At 39.8% G+C, this 14,839-nt stretch overlaps 1 protein-coding gene across 1 annotated transcript; it reads left to right on the forward strand.

Moving 5' to 3' along the window:
• The first annotated feature begins 1,287 nt into the window (after window positions 1-1,287).
• amdhd2 (amidohydrolase domain containing 2) lies at window positions 1,288-12,620 on the forward strand. The gene is made up of 12 exons (XM_028599570.1): window positions 1,288-1,646; window positions 3,805-3,940; window positions 4,693-4,832; window positions 5,152-5,291; window positions 6,286-6,340; window positions 7,146-7,358; window positions 7,492-7,580; window positions 8,680-8,824; window positions 9,275-9,382; window positions 11,255-11,323; window positions 11,731-11,832; window positions 11,919-12,620. The coding sequence occupies exons 2-12, from the start codon at window positions 3,861-3,863 to the stop codon at window positions 11,996-11,998; spliced, it is 1,221 nt and encodes a 406-aa protein (XP_028455371.1). The 5' UTR covers window positions 1,288-1,646; window positions 3,805-3,860; the 3' UTR covers window positions 11,999-12,620.
• The last annotated feature ends 2,219 nt before the right edge of the window (window positions 12,621-14,839 follow it).

A 14,839-nucleotide genomic window follows, 5' to 3' on the forward strand; every position in this document is an offset into this window, starting at 1 on the left:
AAACTCTAGTTGAGCCTGTTTTGAGACGTGTGTTAAGAGTTGTGTTGCTTGGAATGAGTTTTGCAGGTGATGTGAACTGTTGAGCTCAGGTGACTGTTGGTAGTGCAGACTTTAGTTAGAGTTTTGCACTCTGTGACTCCAGTTGTGCCCACTGTCGTTTAGCAATCGAAAAAAACTGTAACACACGTCTCAAAAGAGGCTCAGTGCAGCCAAACACTGTGCACAAGCCTCACTGAGATAACATACACTGTCACTCAGAACACGAGTAAAAACACTAGCATCAAACACCAGTACAGAAAATACAAACTTTCTCATCTTTACAGTTTGAACAATTGAAGGGACTTCACACTAATCAATAGTTTATTTAAGGAAAAGATATAGATTGTATAATATACCAATTTTTACATAAGGTAAACAAGAAGGATTGAAAATCAGCAGGTTTCTTCAATATAGTATTTTGTCTCTGGTAATTTATGGAATTACTGGGGAAAAAAAACTAAAGGTACATATATACCTAACAGTACCAAAGAATAGTGTGACTAATCCTGCCTCACTCCAGCATCATGTGGCAAGTTTTCTTCATCACATTGGGTGTCTGTATCATCTCTAAATAAAAATGAATGTGGTGTTTCCATTGCTTTCACCTCCATTACTTTCTGAAAAACAGTAATAACACAGTTTTACTATAGTACTGCAGTGTTTTTCACTTTTTTTATAGCTGTGTATATAACCTCAGACATCTTACCTGGACATATTGGTATTTTTGCTCTTTTACCTGTTTCTCTCAAACGGTACAGTGTATAATTGTTAATTCTTATTTGGTGCACTAACTAGTCTAAAACGAGACACCTGCTTAGGCTTTCAGCTAAAATTCCAATCACCAGACTGAAATCTATTCTGTTTTGAATGTGTGGTTAACAGTTTTGACAGAAGTGTGTTAGCGTTTGAACAAAGTGCTGTAAATCGACAGTTTTGTGCACGTTGTGGTTAAAGTCATGGGATAAGTGTTTTGAGTTTTGAAAACTGTGTTCAAGCGATGAAAAACGAACTAGAGTTTGGTCCACACGAACTGCTGCTGTGCAGACTGTAGTTAGAGTTTTGCACATGTGACTCCAAAAAAAAAAAAAAACCTGTAAATGCAGAGCTTTTACTTGGCTATTATTTTTTTTTATAATTACTATTTCAAATTAATGTATTTTAACTTTTACTTAAGTAAAGGGTCGGAATACTACAGCATTCATCATCTGTAAATGCAGGGACAGTATTTTTTGTTTTGATCAGCTGACCTGTCACATGACATCCGTTTCCCTGTGTAATCGACAGACTCAGCTGAAAAGGATTCAGGATCAGAGCAACAAGAGACAAGTACTTTTAAAACATAAAACATTGGTATAGTTATTTATTTTGCCTGTTAATGTTAAAATAGATGAAGGGAAACACGGAATGTACGGTCGCCGAACTCGGTTAAAAAATACGTTAGTTTACTGCAGCTTGCTCCTATATTTTTGTGGGAAAAGAGCGACGGAGTAACGCCTGGACACTTTAAAATTGTACAGGAATAAGTGTTTTGTTGCGCATTTAATGTACGCCGCATTGACAACTGGATTCTACCAATTCTGAGACTTTTGACTTCTTTCTCTCCCAAGGTATGTAAAGTAGGTCAGAGCTATGGACGACTTCAATTGACTGTTTCTGTTTGGCGTTGTGTATGCTCACGAAAATAACGGATCATAGCCACAAGTAGCTTAATTGTTTCCCAAAGACAGCCAGATAAAGTATACGTGTTCATATTTGAAAGACGACGATTAAAGTAGATTCATATACATTTTGCTTATTGCAACATCATTCAGAAAACGCCTTGAGAGCATCAAGAAGAGCAGGGGTCAAAGTCAGCTGCTGCACCTCCTACACTGATAAGATATCAGATATCATTTAATACTGGTGCATCATAGACAGTGATGGTAGTCAATAAAAAAGAAAGTACACCAGGCATGACTTTCAACTGCTCCACACACCAGGGTTACAAAATGAAGCAAACATGTCATTGTTACATCTTCTTAATTGTGATTATATGCTGCTTCTATTTGTCTTATACTGTCTACATACACGGAATATCCTATTTGGACAAAATCATTTTGGGCTTTAGGAAATTGTGATGGACATATGTATGGACATGTATTCACTACCTTTCACACTCATGTCACAGACACTCAAGTATTGAACAATTTTGAAGGTACTTGTACTTTAGTATTTCTATTTCATGCTACTTTATACTTCTACTCCACTAACTAAGGGAAATATTGTACCTTTTACTGCACTACATTGGTCTGACACCTTTAGTTACTCTACACATTTTGATTGTTAATTCAAAATATGGGCCTAATCAACAAAAAGGTTATGATGCATTATTATAGATTAATGAATCTACCCAGCAGTATATATAAATTAATTAAAATGAGCTCCACCTTTACCAGCTGCAACCTTAAAGTGATGAACACATTAATGCATTGATAATTATAATACCAGTAATATAGTATGTTATTCTGCATAACAAGTTCTTTTACTTTTGGTACTTTAAAGTAACACTATGTAACTTTTCCCACTTCGGTCCCCCTACAGGTTGGAAGCAGAATTGTCCATTACATTACACTATGCAAGTTTGCCAGATCGGGTAGCGGATCTGTAGTTCGACCATAGACTGTAAATATTAATGGACAGAGCATCCGGTTCAGCGAAGTGCTGTAAATGCGGAAGTGCCTTAAACCTGCATTCTATCTGAATTCCAGAAGGGGGCGACACGTACGGTTGCAAAAGGAGGCCGGTGTCTGTAGAAGTCTATGAGAAAGTGACCAACTTCTCACTTGATTTATTACCTCAGTACATTTTCATAATTGGTTTATGGTCTCAATTGCTGGTTTTAAGTCTTCTGCAACACAGAATGATGTTCATTTTTTGAATTATGGTTTTGTTGATTTTAAAATCGGCGATAAAGCAGGGGGTGGTTTAGGATGTGATTGCCAGTGAAAGAGTGTAAGCAGCTCCTCCCTCACTCCTCCCTCTCGTCTAAAATCGTCACATCCGCAACCAGGATGGCTGCGCCCGTTAACGGCAAACTCCACGAAGGATAGCAGATCTCCACAAACCAATGGGTGACGTCACACATGCGCTGTCCATTAATATTAACAGTCTATGAGTTTGAATGAACTGGACAATGAAATGTGATCAACAAATCCGTTTCCAACCTGTAGGGGGACCGAAGCTGGAAAAGTTCTTTAGTGTTGCTTTAAGTATACAGTATTTATGCTAATACTTTTGTATTTTTGTTTACGTACGATTTTGAATGCAGGACCTTTACTTGTAACAGATTATTTTTATACTGTAATATTAATGTTTACTGAAGCAAAAGATCGGAGTACTCCTTCAACCACTGCTGTTTCCTGACATGTTTTGAAAAATGCTTGTAAAAAAATTCCCAATGTGTTTTTGCTCTAAATATTTAGTGTATTATCACATCAGACAAAGAAAAAGCAGAAAATGATGGCAACTGTAAAGCTTAAATTAAGGGGCACTTTTTATTTTGCTTGAAAAAAAAAAAAAAAAAAAAAAAAAAAAAAAAAAAGTAACGATTAATTGATTATCAAGATTAATTCATGTAATTTCTAGTTGCAGCCCGGGTGTCATGGCAACAAAGTAATATTAGGCTTTGTTTAATGTAACAGAAAACGGACAGTGTTGACAGTTTAGGTGACATTTCTGCTTGTGTAACAGAGAGGGACTTTTGATTTATTCTGCTGCGTCTTTCAGTCTTCTGAAGCAGAGAGGACGGAGTTTGTCTCCACTCGTCTGCTGAGAGAAAAAACATGCCGTCCAACAAGTCAGTGTCTGACGCTGCCATCACTCAGTTCATCAACTGCAGAATACTGAGAGACCACCGGCTGCACACACACACACACACACACACACACACACACACACACACACACACACACACACACACACACACACACGTGTTTCCTGGATTAATATTACCCTGTATTAATGTGTATGTTGCATTTTACTGCTGTAGATGTTTAAGTTTGTGCTCATTTTAACTCTTATATATACTGTTTGGTAGTTACAAGTCTACATCAATGCATCATGTTCTTTAAGATCATCATATGTATGTATAGCGTCGCTGTCCTGTGAGAACCCTATATCTCTAAAAAGTCAACTTTTCATGGTGTCAGAAAAACTAGCTTTGTGATGATGCATTTATCTAGCCTAGAAATCTAGACGCACCCTAGGTGCAGCAAATTTCATTTGATGTGGGTCTGGCTTGTCAGGCTGGCATTTATCAGCTGATCCAAAAAGGCTTTTTAAAGAGTTTATCTAGTAGGAGAATTTTGGCAACACATAAAGGAACACTTCATTCTACAGTTTATTAATGTTACATTTAAAATCAACACATCACAGAAACATGATGACAGGGTCATCTGAAAAGTAGCCTACATGAAGCTGTCAAGACAAATGGAGTGGAGTAAAAAGTACAATATTACCTGAGATGTAGTAAAGTAGAAATACAAAGTGTGTGTGTGTGTGTGTGTGTGTGTGTGTGTGTGTGTGTGTGTGTGTGTGTGTGTGTGTGTGTGTGTGTGTGTGTGTGTGTGTGTGTGTGTGTGTGTGTGTGTGTGTGTGTGTGTGTGTGTGTGTGCGTAGAGATGACCTATGGGTGCGTGAAGGAAAGGTTTTAGATCCAGAGAAGCTGTTCTTTGATGAGAAGGGTTATGCCGACAAGCGTGTGGACTGTGAAGGCAGCATCATCGCCCCGGGCTTTATAGACGTTCAGATCAATGGTAACACACACACTCAGAAAAAAAACACGTTTTCCGATATTTTACAGACCAAATGATTAATAATATAATCATCGAGAAAATACTGGCAAATAAAAGAAATCTGCCCAAAGATTCAAAATAAACAAAACTGCAACTATTGTCCTGCTATAAACGTAAATGATTTCCACAGCTGAACAGTGGATGTTTATAAAATTCAAACGCATGTTGTGAGTTAACCAGGTTTCTCAGTCTAGTTTTTGGGGCGGACATAAATATGTTCTGTGTTGTTGGAAATCGATCTTCTGGAACATGTCCTCAGCAGTCTGTCCTCTCCACGCAGGAGGATACGGCATTGACTTCTCTCAGGCCTCCGACGACGTCAGCAGTGGAGTTTCTTTTGTGGCCAAAAAGATCCTGCAGCACGGCGTGACGTCCTTCTGTCCCACTCTGGTCACCTCTCCTCCCGCTGTCTACCACAAGGTTACACCAACACCAATACAATCAGTACTTTAGGTTTCTTCTCCTTAGTCCACATCAGGCTCCAGACAGACGGAAGACAGAATAATTTACATGTGCATGTAGGGCTTGGCGATATGGAGAAAATCAAATATCCCCAAATACCTCAATATCAATATCGCGACGATATTGTAGGGTTGATAATTGCATCACAAAATATTAACACAATGAGATATTTGATAAATGATCAACCGTAACGTGGATGTAATGATAAGTGAGTAAAGGCAAATAATAGAACAGCTAGAACTGTCTGAAAAGTTTAGAAAAGTACATTTCTTAAAACCAGGAAAAGACAACACTTTTGTGATATCTAGCCTCATCTGTCGATTATTATTATCTGTCAGAAAACAAATATTAAATGTCAGACAATGGTTAAAAATGTGGATCAGTGTTTCCCAAAGCCCAAATATGATGTCCTCAAATGTCTTGTTTTTTCCACAACTCAAAGATATTCATATTATATTATATTCATATCATATTATATTTACTGTCACAGAGGAGCAAAGAAACCAGAAGATATTCACATTTAAGAAGCTGGAATCAAAACAATGACTCAAACCGATGAATGGATTATCAAAATAGTTGGCCATTAATTTAATAGTTGTCAATTAATCGAATAATCTTTGCAGCTCTAATTTAAACACCTTTTTAAAGTAAATAATGACAGGATTAAGTCAGTAAAGCACACAGACATCAGGTCGTCTAATTAGCTGCTGTCTGACACTAATTACTTCCACAAATAGATCAGACTCCGCTCATTTTCAAGCACTGAACTCTACAGTACATCAAACTGTTCTCACACTGTATTTAATGAATAAGTGTCACTGCTGGCTTTTCGGAGTAATGTTGCTTTTTAAAAAGGATTTTCTTGGTTTTTATTATTTGTGAGATGAAGCTGCTGCACATACAATCTTACAGTCATTGATCCCCCCCCCCATAACTAAAATGTGTGTTTCAGGTTCTTCCTCAGATCAAAGTTAGCGATGGAGGAGAGCATGGAGCTGGAGTTCTTGGTAAGATTAGTTATGGTGCATTCAAGTGCTCCTGGGATAGTCCCATTTCCACAGTTGGGAAGTCATTCTTCCGACTTCATGTCACTGTTCATGAGCTTTAAGTCGTAATGCGGAAACAGCATGGACGCAGAGAAGATGTGTTGTATTTTATTAAACTCTAGACTGTATTATAATAATAATAATAATAATAATAATAATAATAATAATAATAATAATAATAATGAAGCTGTAACAAAGCTTCTGGGCCTGATAAGTGAAGCCAATGCAGAAGTGCCTTAAACCTGCATTCTATCTCATTTCCAGCAGGGGGCAAAACCACTCCATGCAAAAAAAGAAGTGTTTCTATTGAAGTCTATGAGAAAATAATCCTACTTCTTACTTGATGTGTTACCTCAGCAAACATCTTCATAATGACTTTATGGTCTCAATCGCTAGTTTCAAGTGTACTTTATTACAGAATGATGTACATTTTGTAAATTATGGTCCCATTCTCCAATTTATTATAAAATAGATGATAAAGCAGAGGCAATGCTAACCATGGCACTGTGTACATTAAAATAGCCCTGAACTTGTTTTTTTTTGTGGCAGGATGGTGTATGTGGGGTTGATTAAAAAAAAATAAACTACAGTGTGTGTGTTCATGGTAAAGAAGGAACATGTCAGCCAGTGCAACAGTGTGGCTCGTTGATGTGTTTTTATGGCACACGTGAAGAAGACATATCAGGCTGTGATAAACACACACAATTGGCTGACTTATCCTTTAAAATATTTCATATATCTATATTTATATTGTATATATCTGCAGGTTTTCATCTGGAGGGCCCGTTCATCAGCGTGGAGAAGAAAGGAGCTCACCCGGAGCAGTTTCTTCGGACCTTCCAGTCCGGAGGGATCAAGGACCTGATGGAGGCCTACGGTGGCCTGGACAACATTGCCATGGTGACACTGGCTCCCGAGCTGGGCGGCAGCCAATCGGTGGTGAAGGAGCTCTGCCAGAGGGGCATCACTGTGTCGTTAGGTGAGCACCATCTAATCACTCGTATCCCTAAGCCAGACTGATTTTTAAAGCTTGTTTTGAGTGAAGAAAAAACACAATGAAGTTCCGTTAAGTATATTTATCCTCTGACTCATGTACTATTTCCCTCATGTAGGTCACTCTGTGGCCAACCTGTCCCAGGCTGAGGAAGCTGTTCATCACGGAGCCTCCTTCATCACTCACCTCTTTAACGCCATGCTGCCTGTGAGTCTCGGATTCTCAGAGCCTGTATCTAATAATATTGGAATGCAGCGTATAACATTTCACCGCGTGATCTTAAGAATTACGTTTAGAAGAAAAGGTAAAAACAATCTTGAGCCGAAGAGGAAGAGGTTTTTGAGGAAAATGCCACATTTAAGTTCCAAGTCTGGACCCACAGTTGCTCTTTAGTTCTGTAGTTTTTATTTACAGACTGAACAGTTTGGTCTTGCAATGAAAATGGGCATTTTGTATTCATAGTTACGATATTGTGACGTATCATTATAGGATTGTCTAGCAATACATTGATTATCGCAGAATTGCTGTATTGCGATATTCTCTGTATCGGGAGCCATGTATCGTATTGTATTGTGAGGTACCCTGTGATTCCCACCCCTAATCACGAGACAATTTGTAGAGTGGAGGTGCAGTTCAGTGCAATGCTTAGGCCGGCTACACACTGGCTGCGTGGCGTGAGCGTGTCAGCGGTGTGGCGTGTCTGTTTTTATTTCGGCTCGCATGTTAACAGGTTAGAGCTTGCACACTGCCTGCGTGACACGCACGTCCCGAAAACGCGTGCCTGCTAGAAATAGAACCAACGCCTGTTTTTTCACGCAACACGCAAGCGTGTTGGAAGCGTTTCCAGGCAAAATAGAATACGAAAAGATGTTTATATGTAATTTTTACACAAATACATATTAATAAATTACATTTTGATGTTTGAAAGTCTCTAGGTTTTGGCATAAATGCAGATATAAATGTAATGTAATAAATAATTATAGATTTTCAAATGTTGCCCCTGTCAATACTGCCGACGTTGTCTTTGCTGTAATCAGATCAGAATATATTCATGTTTAACATGAAGTATACTACTGCTTGAGTGCAGTTTATCAATGGGAAACAGCAGCAGCACCGCGTCAGACACGTTTCTGGTGTGCAAAGACATAGAAAATGCCACGCAACAGAAACGCCACGCTCACGCCACGCAGCCAGTGTGTAGCCGGCGTTAGATTGTATGAAGGGGGATCGTCTGGGAGTCAAACTGCCAGTCCTCCCTCCCTCCCTCCCTAAATCATCTGCTTTTCTCTTTGCTGTTGTGATCCAGTTCCACCATCGGGACCCCGGTATAGTGGGTCTCCTGACCAGCGACCAGATTCCTGCAGGCAGGACAGTCTACTACGGCATGATAGCTGACGGGATCCACACTAACCCTGCGGCCCTACGCATCGCCCACAGAGCTCACCCTTCAGGTTCGTGGAGGTTGTTGTTGTCGATGGAAAGAGTACTGAACTATAGACAGCCAAAGTCCTGATGTCACTTCCTGTCGTCATATAGCCGAAAAAGAAAAACGTGTATACATATATATGTGTGTTTTGCGTGAATGTATACATGTATATCTGTGCGTGCAGGTATGCATGCATACTATCTGTATGTATACATATATAAATAAGTAGAGAACTACATTGTTTTAGATTTAACTAAAGCACAAAAATAGAAAAAACTTTTTTAACTTCTTGCTACTCCTTTTTGAACATGGGAATCCCTATTTGAATCATTTACAATCATTTTGAAAGATATGTTTGCTGAGGATTTTTTTGCTTTCTTTTTTGCCTGTACTGAAATATACATGTTCTTTTTTTCAAGATGTTTAAAAAAAAAAAAACTAAACTGATGCCTTTGATATGTGTTTGCACCTCCAGGTTTGGTGTTGGTGACGGATGCGATTACAGCGATGGGGCTCCCTCCTGGGCGTCACACTCTGGGTCAGCAGGTCATTGAGATCCAGGGTCTTCACGCTTACGTCGCAGGTTTCAAGTTTTTCTTCAGTTTTGAAATATATTGATACATTTTATTTTTAATTATGACGCTTGTATGGAGGTAACACAAATATAGCTTTATGCCTAGTTCACACTACACAACATTGGTCCTGATTTTCCACTTGCCGACAGTGTTTTGGAGCTCCACGACAAAATTCCCACATCAGAGGCAAATCAGCGTTGGCCTGGCACTCGCTCATCGGCCCTCGGGTGCTTTGTGTGAACTGTTCAAAGACGCACGTGCCAGTGCCTCGTGGACCCAGCCCAGATACTGTATCTAGCATGCTAAATATGAGTTTGATATCCGATGCGTCACGATGCTTCACCTCCTCAATATCATTATATATTGCTACACATGGTTTTCATCAACAAATACAAGCAGTCTGATATATATGAACTCCCCTTTTAACTGTATCTGCACTTAAAAAAGACACTTCCTGAATGTAGCGGAGTCTGAACACAGCAGATAACAGGCAAAAGGCAAACAAAAGAAGAAGCAGCGACCGGAAAATAACCGGCAATAATCGATTATGGTCTGTCACTCCATCGATGCAGAATCGTCCAGGTCCGCATCGTGACGCAATGATTAATTTCACATAATTACACATGCACTGCAACCCTGAACTTATCTAGACATTACCCGGAGGAGCTGATTGTCCCAATCATTTGGACCGGACATTAAAAGGACTTTACATTCAAAAAACGGCAAGAGACTTGATTGTATGTGACCAAATTACGACCCGGCTCTGTGACGGTGCTGCAATCTCCACCATGTCCTGTCTCCTGCACGCTCTACCCAGGCGCCACCCTTTACCTTATCTAAACGTAGTATTTCCAGTGAGAATGTGTCTGACACGTATACATCTCCTGTTGTATGCTACATGTGTCAAATGGAAAATTCCGGACAATGTCAGCACCTTGCTCTTCGGACATTGTCCGGAGTTCATATGTGAAAATGACTTGTTGTTGTTGTTGTTGTTGCACCTCGAAGAAACAGGTACGTCCCTAGGGCCAGAACTGGCTCGCCAAAGGGTCCAATCCGGCCCACTGGATGACTTTACAAAGTGTAAAAACTGCAGGTCATTAATTCCAATTTAGGAATAAAATGCAGTGCTATTTCTATCTGTCAACTGAAGGTGGCACTGTCCTAATGAGATTAGCAGTCCCTATGCTGGATATGCTATCCCTCGTGCTAACATACAGGCCACACTCTATCAAGTGTAGGCTCCTGTTCATGCTGGAGCCGGCCGTGGAACATGTCTTTGTCCAAAAGAAGAAAAGTAGACACAGAGGTGTCAGATTTTCATAGAAAATGGAGCAGTCCCTATTCTTTCACAGAGGTAAATGGGAAGCCAGTGTGCTTGGTGTGTTCACAGCACCATTCAGTGCTCAAGGAATCTAATATTCCGAACCAGACTCATCATGACCCATACTGGTCCGAAACCACTTGAGATCAAATCGGTCTGGATGTGGCCCATGAACTAAAATTAGTTTGATACCCCTAAATAAAGAAGGAAAGTAAAGAAGGGTGATGCCCCCACCCTTCTTTATTTTTTCTTCCTTGTCTTATTGCTGCATATCAGCCACCAACAACTTGCAGCGCTCGTTTTTGGCAGACATCCATTTTTGGAACCAAATCCCGTCTCGCTCTTCATGGTATTACGTCATGTCCTGTGTCACTTCTCCCTTGTCGCCGCTCAATCATGTATTGTGAAAACCACAACAGAGATTACAAGAAAGACTCCAGATTACAAAACGGCAAGTTGTTAAGTGTGGACAGTGCAGTGATCCGACCACTGTGAGAGTCATGTAATGTGAGCTTAAGTTGACACCTCTCTGTTTTGAACTCTTTCTCTCTTTTAGGCACTAAGACGCTCTGCGGCAGCATTGCCACGATGGACATGTGTGTACGGCACTTTAAACATGCTTCAGGTGAGTTTAATATCATACCAAATAATAGTAAAAAAAAAACAATGTTGGAAAGAGATATGATTTTACTACTGTGTCCTTTGTGTAGGGTCAAGAGTTTTCCCTGGAATTTTAAAATGATCACTTCCTGGAAATATATCTCTCTTTTCCCGGGACTTCCTGAGAGTTGTTGCCTTTTTAAATGATTTCAAAACCAGAACTGCATATAATTTATCATAAATTAACATTGCTTTAGAGAGGGCATCTGTCTTCCACGATATACAATATTCTTCAGTATTTTAAAACACAGAAAATCCCAGAATCCTGCTGAAGTTAGAAGAGAATTTAAGCTGCATAACAGGATCTATTTATTTAGGGGTTTATTTAACCCCTAACTTCCACAACAACTACACCACGCTTTCTATGAACAGGCTGCAGTGTAGAGGAAGCTCTGGAAGCTGCCTCGCTCCATCCTGCCAAACTTCTGGGTGTCAGCCACAGGAAGGGAACCCTGGACTACGGATCAGACGCAGGTCAGGATTGACTGCATAAAAGAATCCCTATCTCTGCCGTGCATGGGCCGAAACGCTAATTGTGTTTACCCTGACTGTGTTCGCAGACCTTGTTTTGCTCGATGACGCCCTCAACGTCGAAGCCACCTTTATATCCGGACAGGAGGTTTGGAGAAAAGGACCATAGAAGAAAAAAAAGCCTGCAGACGGAAACTGGCCTGACAGCTGGGACCCGCGGTGCCTTTACGGGACGCTGTTATACACAGAACCACAAATCTGTTGAATGTTTTAGTTCATCAGAACACACAGATGCTTTGCATTTAGAACATGTCAGGTAAGTTGAAACAACAAGGCTTCAGATGTCCTAAAAAGGCCACCATACAGAGGATAAACCTTTTTAGATATAGATACAAACTTTCCCCAAGACCTCTAGATCTAAGAATAGCAAAGTTGTTCACCCAGAAATATTGTTTGTACGGAGTGTAATGTGTGTTACAGCTTCACAAGACTGCTACAGATTTGTTGGCTGACTTTGCTTTTCTTTTACAAATAAGATTTTTTTTCATTTAAGCATCTTTAAATCAACTATCAGCAATTGAACTCTGAATCTAACTCATAGTACTTTTATCTGAATGTAAGTAGATTTGAGTTGTATTCTGACATATTCAGGGTTTTATGAAAAATGATGAACTCACTGCAATAGGTTTTTATGCTTCCAGATGCTGTACTGTCTATTTTATTTTCACTCTTTACTCCGATGTGATTTAAAGGGAATCATTTTGGTATTAAACTATATAAATCAACTTTCACTGAATGTTGTTTGGGTGGATTTCTGTTCTGCTAACAACTGATAGTCGTCTAAAACATGAACAAGAAGCCTAGACATTGTTTTTTTTTTTAAAGGTCCCATGACATGGTGCTCTTTGGATGCTTTTATATAGACCTTAGTGGTCCCCTAATACTGTATCTGAAGTCTCTTTCCTGAAATTCAGCTTTGGTGCAGAATTACAGCCACTAGAGCCAGTCCCACGATGAGCTTTCCTTAGTATGTGCCATTTCTGTGTCTGAAGCTATTGAGGAGAAGAGTGGGAGGGGCAAGGTGGAGGGTGGGGGTGTGGCCTTGACCAATGAAAGCCATGATGTCGCTCTCTCATGGGTTGGCCAAATTCTCTGGGTGGGCAAAGCAGAGAAAGGGGAGGTAACCTTGCTTGTTATGACCTCATAACAAGCAGATTCTAAAACGCCTCATCTGAGTTTTCATTTTCTCAAAGGCAGAGCAGGATACCCAGGGCTCGGTTTACACCTATCGCCATTTCTAGCCACTGGGGGACTATAGACAGGCTGGGGGAACTCATATTAATGTTAAAAAAACCTCATAAAGTGAAATTTTCATGCCATGGGACCTTTTAAGGGAACCACTGGTTAAAAGCATTGCTTTTATTTATTATTACGTTACAGCTTAATATAAGTAATAAGTACAATATTTCGCTCTAAAATTGCATAATAAAAAGTAAAGTACAAGTATCTCAAGGTTGCACTTTACAGAGTCAATCAGTAACTACTCATGAATTAACTTCATTCCTCATTCGTTAATCATTAACTACCTAGTTTTTTGTGTACCTTATTGTAAAGTGTTACCCAATTTTCCACAATATGTTTATAAAAGTAACATGTTATACAGGAATTTCTGTCTCAAATGTGAGAAAATTTGCTAAATGTCCCTGAGAGACATCAGCGTCTGCAGCAGTGTGCCGGTGATTATTCTGCAGACTCCTTCCATCCTGAGTTAGATCTGACTTTAACATGAATGATCTGTCTCCTTAAATAAGATGAAATTTCGGTGTTGTAGCCACACCTCCAATCCGAAAACTAATCCGAATATTTTTGCGTTTCTTATGGGTGCAATTATAGTAAACACTTGAATGAAAAAAGGTTTCCCCTTTTTGCAGGGGAGCCCCTGGAACTCCTTTAAGGACATTTGGGGTCCCCGAAACCCACTTTCTGAAAAGTGTCCTGAGATAACATCTGATATGATTTGACACTAGAATTTCATTTTTGGAGTAGTAAGAAAATATCGGTCACAGTTCCGAGTCAACCCATTTGAATCCTAACACTGAAATCGAAGATTGTTATGTTTCTAAGGAGAGGAAGGCGGAGGTTTCTTCGTCCCTCCAGCAGACTGCTGCCTCTCAGCTCGGCATGAGAGCGGCCTTTGCTGCGAGGGCTGCTTGTTACCATTTACCGGGACGGAGAGAGACTCGCTGTGAACCGCTGAGGATTTTCTACTTCCGTGATGGAGCAGTGTGGCCATAGACTGAGAGACAGGAGGCGAGGATAAGACCGAGGAATAATATCCAGAACTTTACTGCACAGGTGGAGAAATGAAATCCTCGGGGATAGCAATAATACATCCTTAATATGAAAAGGTAAAATGTTCTTGTTTGAAAAAATTGAAATAAAGCTCTGGATTCATCTTGGCTCATAATCACCATGGAGAGCTTCTGTGGACCGTGCGTAAAAGTAACCGCTGCTGGTTACACAGGCATGAATCAGCAGGAGAGTGCAGCTGCCCAGGTCTTTCATTCATGTGGTTTTTACGTTACAGTTGGTTTTGTTGTCAGTTTGAAGTATTGTATCTAATTTGATCTTATTTACCATGCTTGTGAAATAGAAATATTGTGAACCCCTGATCTATACAAATAAATGATGTGTGTTAAATAATGTGTGTGGCTGCATCTCTCCATGTCTTGAGATCAGTATGACCCAATGAAAATCTTCTTTTAACCAGATAGTATATGTTTAAGTAACAATATTCATTCATTGGTTACCTCTTATTTGTCATTGGGCCGAAGTTTTCGATAGAAAATAAAAGCATGACAACAGAGAAATATTACTAAAATATATTTATTGTATTCATTGTCAGAGTTTTTCATGATTTGTTGAGTATACATGTATGGTCATCCTAGGCATTCTCCGGAGCACAGCGCGGCCGGTGCTTTTTCTTGTTGTGGTGGTGGTGGTGTCTGCA

The sequence above is a fragment of the Perca flavescens genome, chromosome 15 (assembly GCF_004354835.1).
Source record: "Perca flavescens isolate YP-PL-M2 chromosome 15, PFLA_1.0, whole genome shotgun sequence".
NCBI classification, from domain to species: domain Eukaryota; kingdom Metazoa; phylum Chordata; class Actinopteri; order Perciformes; family Percidae; genus Perca; species Perca flavescens.

Bases quoted from the DNA above. Each gene is read 5' to 3' on its own strand.
- amdhd2 (XM_028599570.1), top strand. From the start codon at position 3,861: ATGCCGTCCAACAAGTCAGTGTCTGACGCTGCCATCACTCAGTTCATC. The intron at 6,341-7,145 runs GTAAGATTAGTT...ATATATCTGCAG, and splicing joins GCATGGAGCTGGAGTTCTTG to GTTTTCATCTGGAGGGCCCG. The intron at 7,581-8,679 runs GTGAGTCTCGGA...GTTGTGATCCAG, and splicing joins TCTTTAACGCCATGCTGCCT to TTCCACCATCGGGACCCCGG.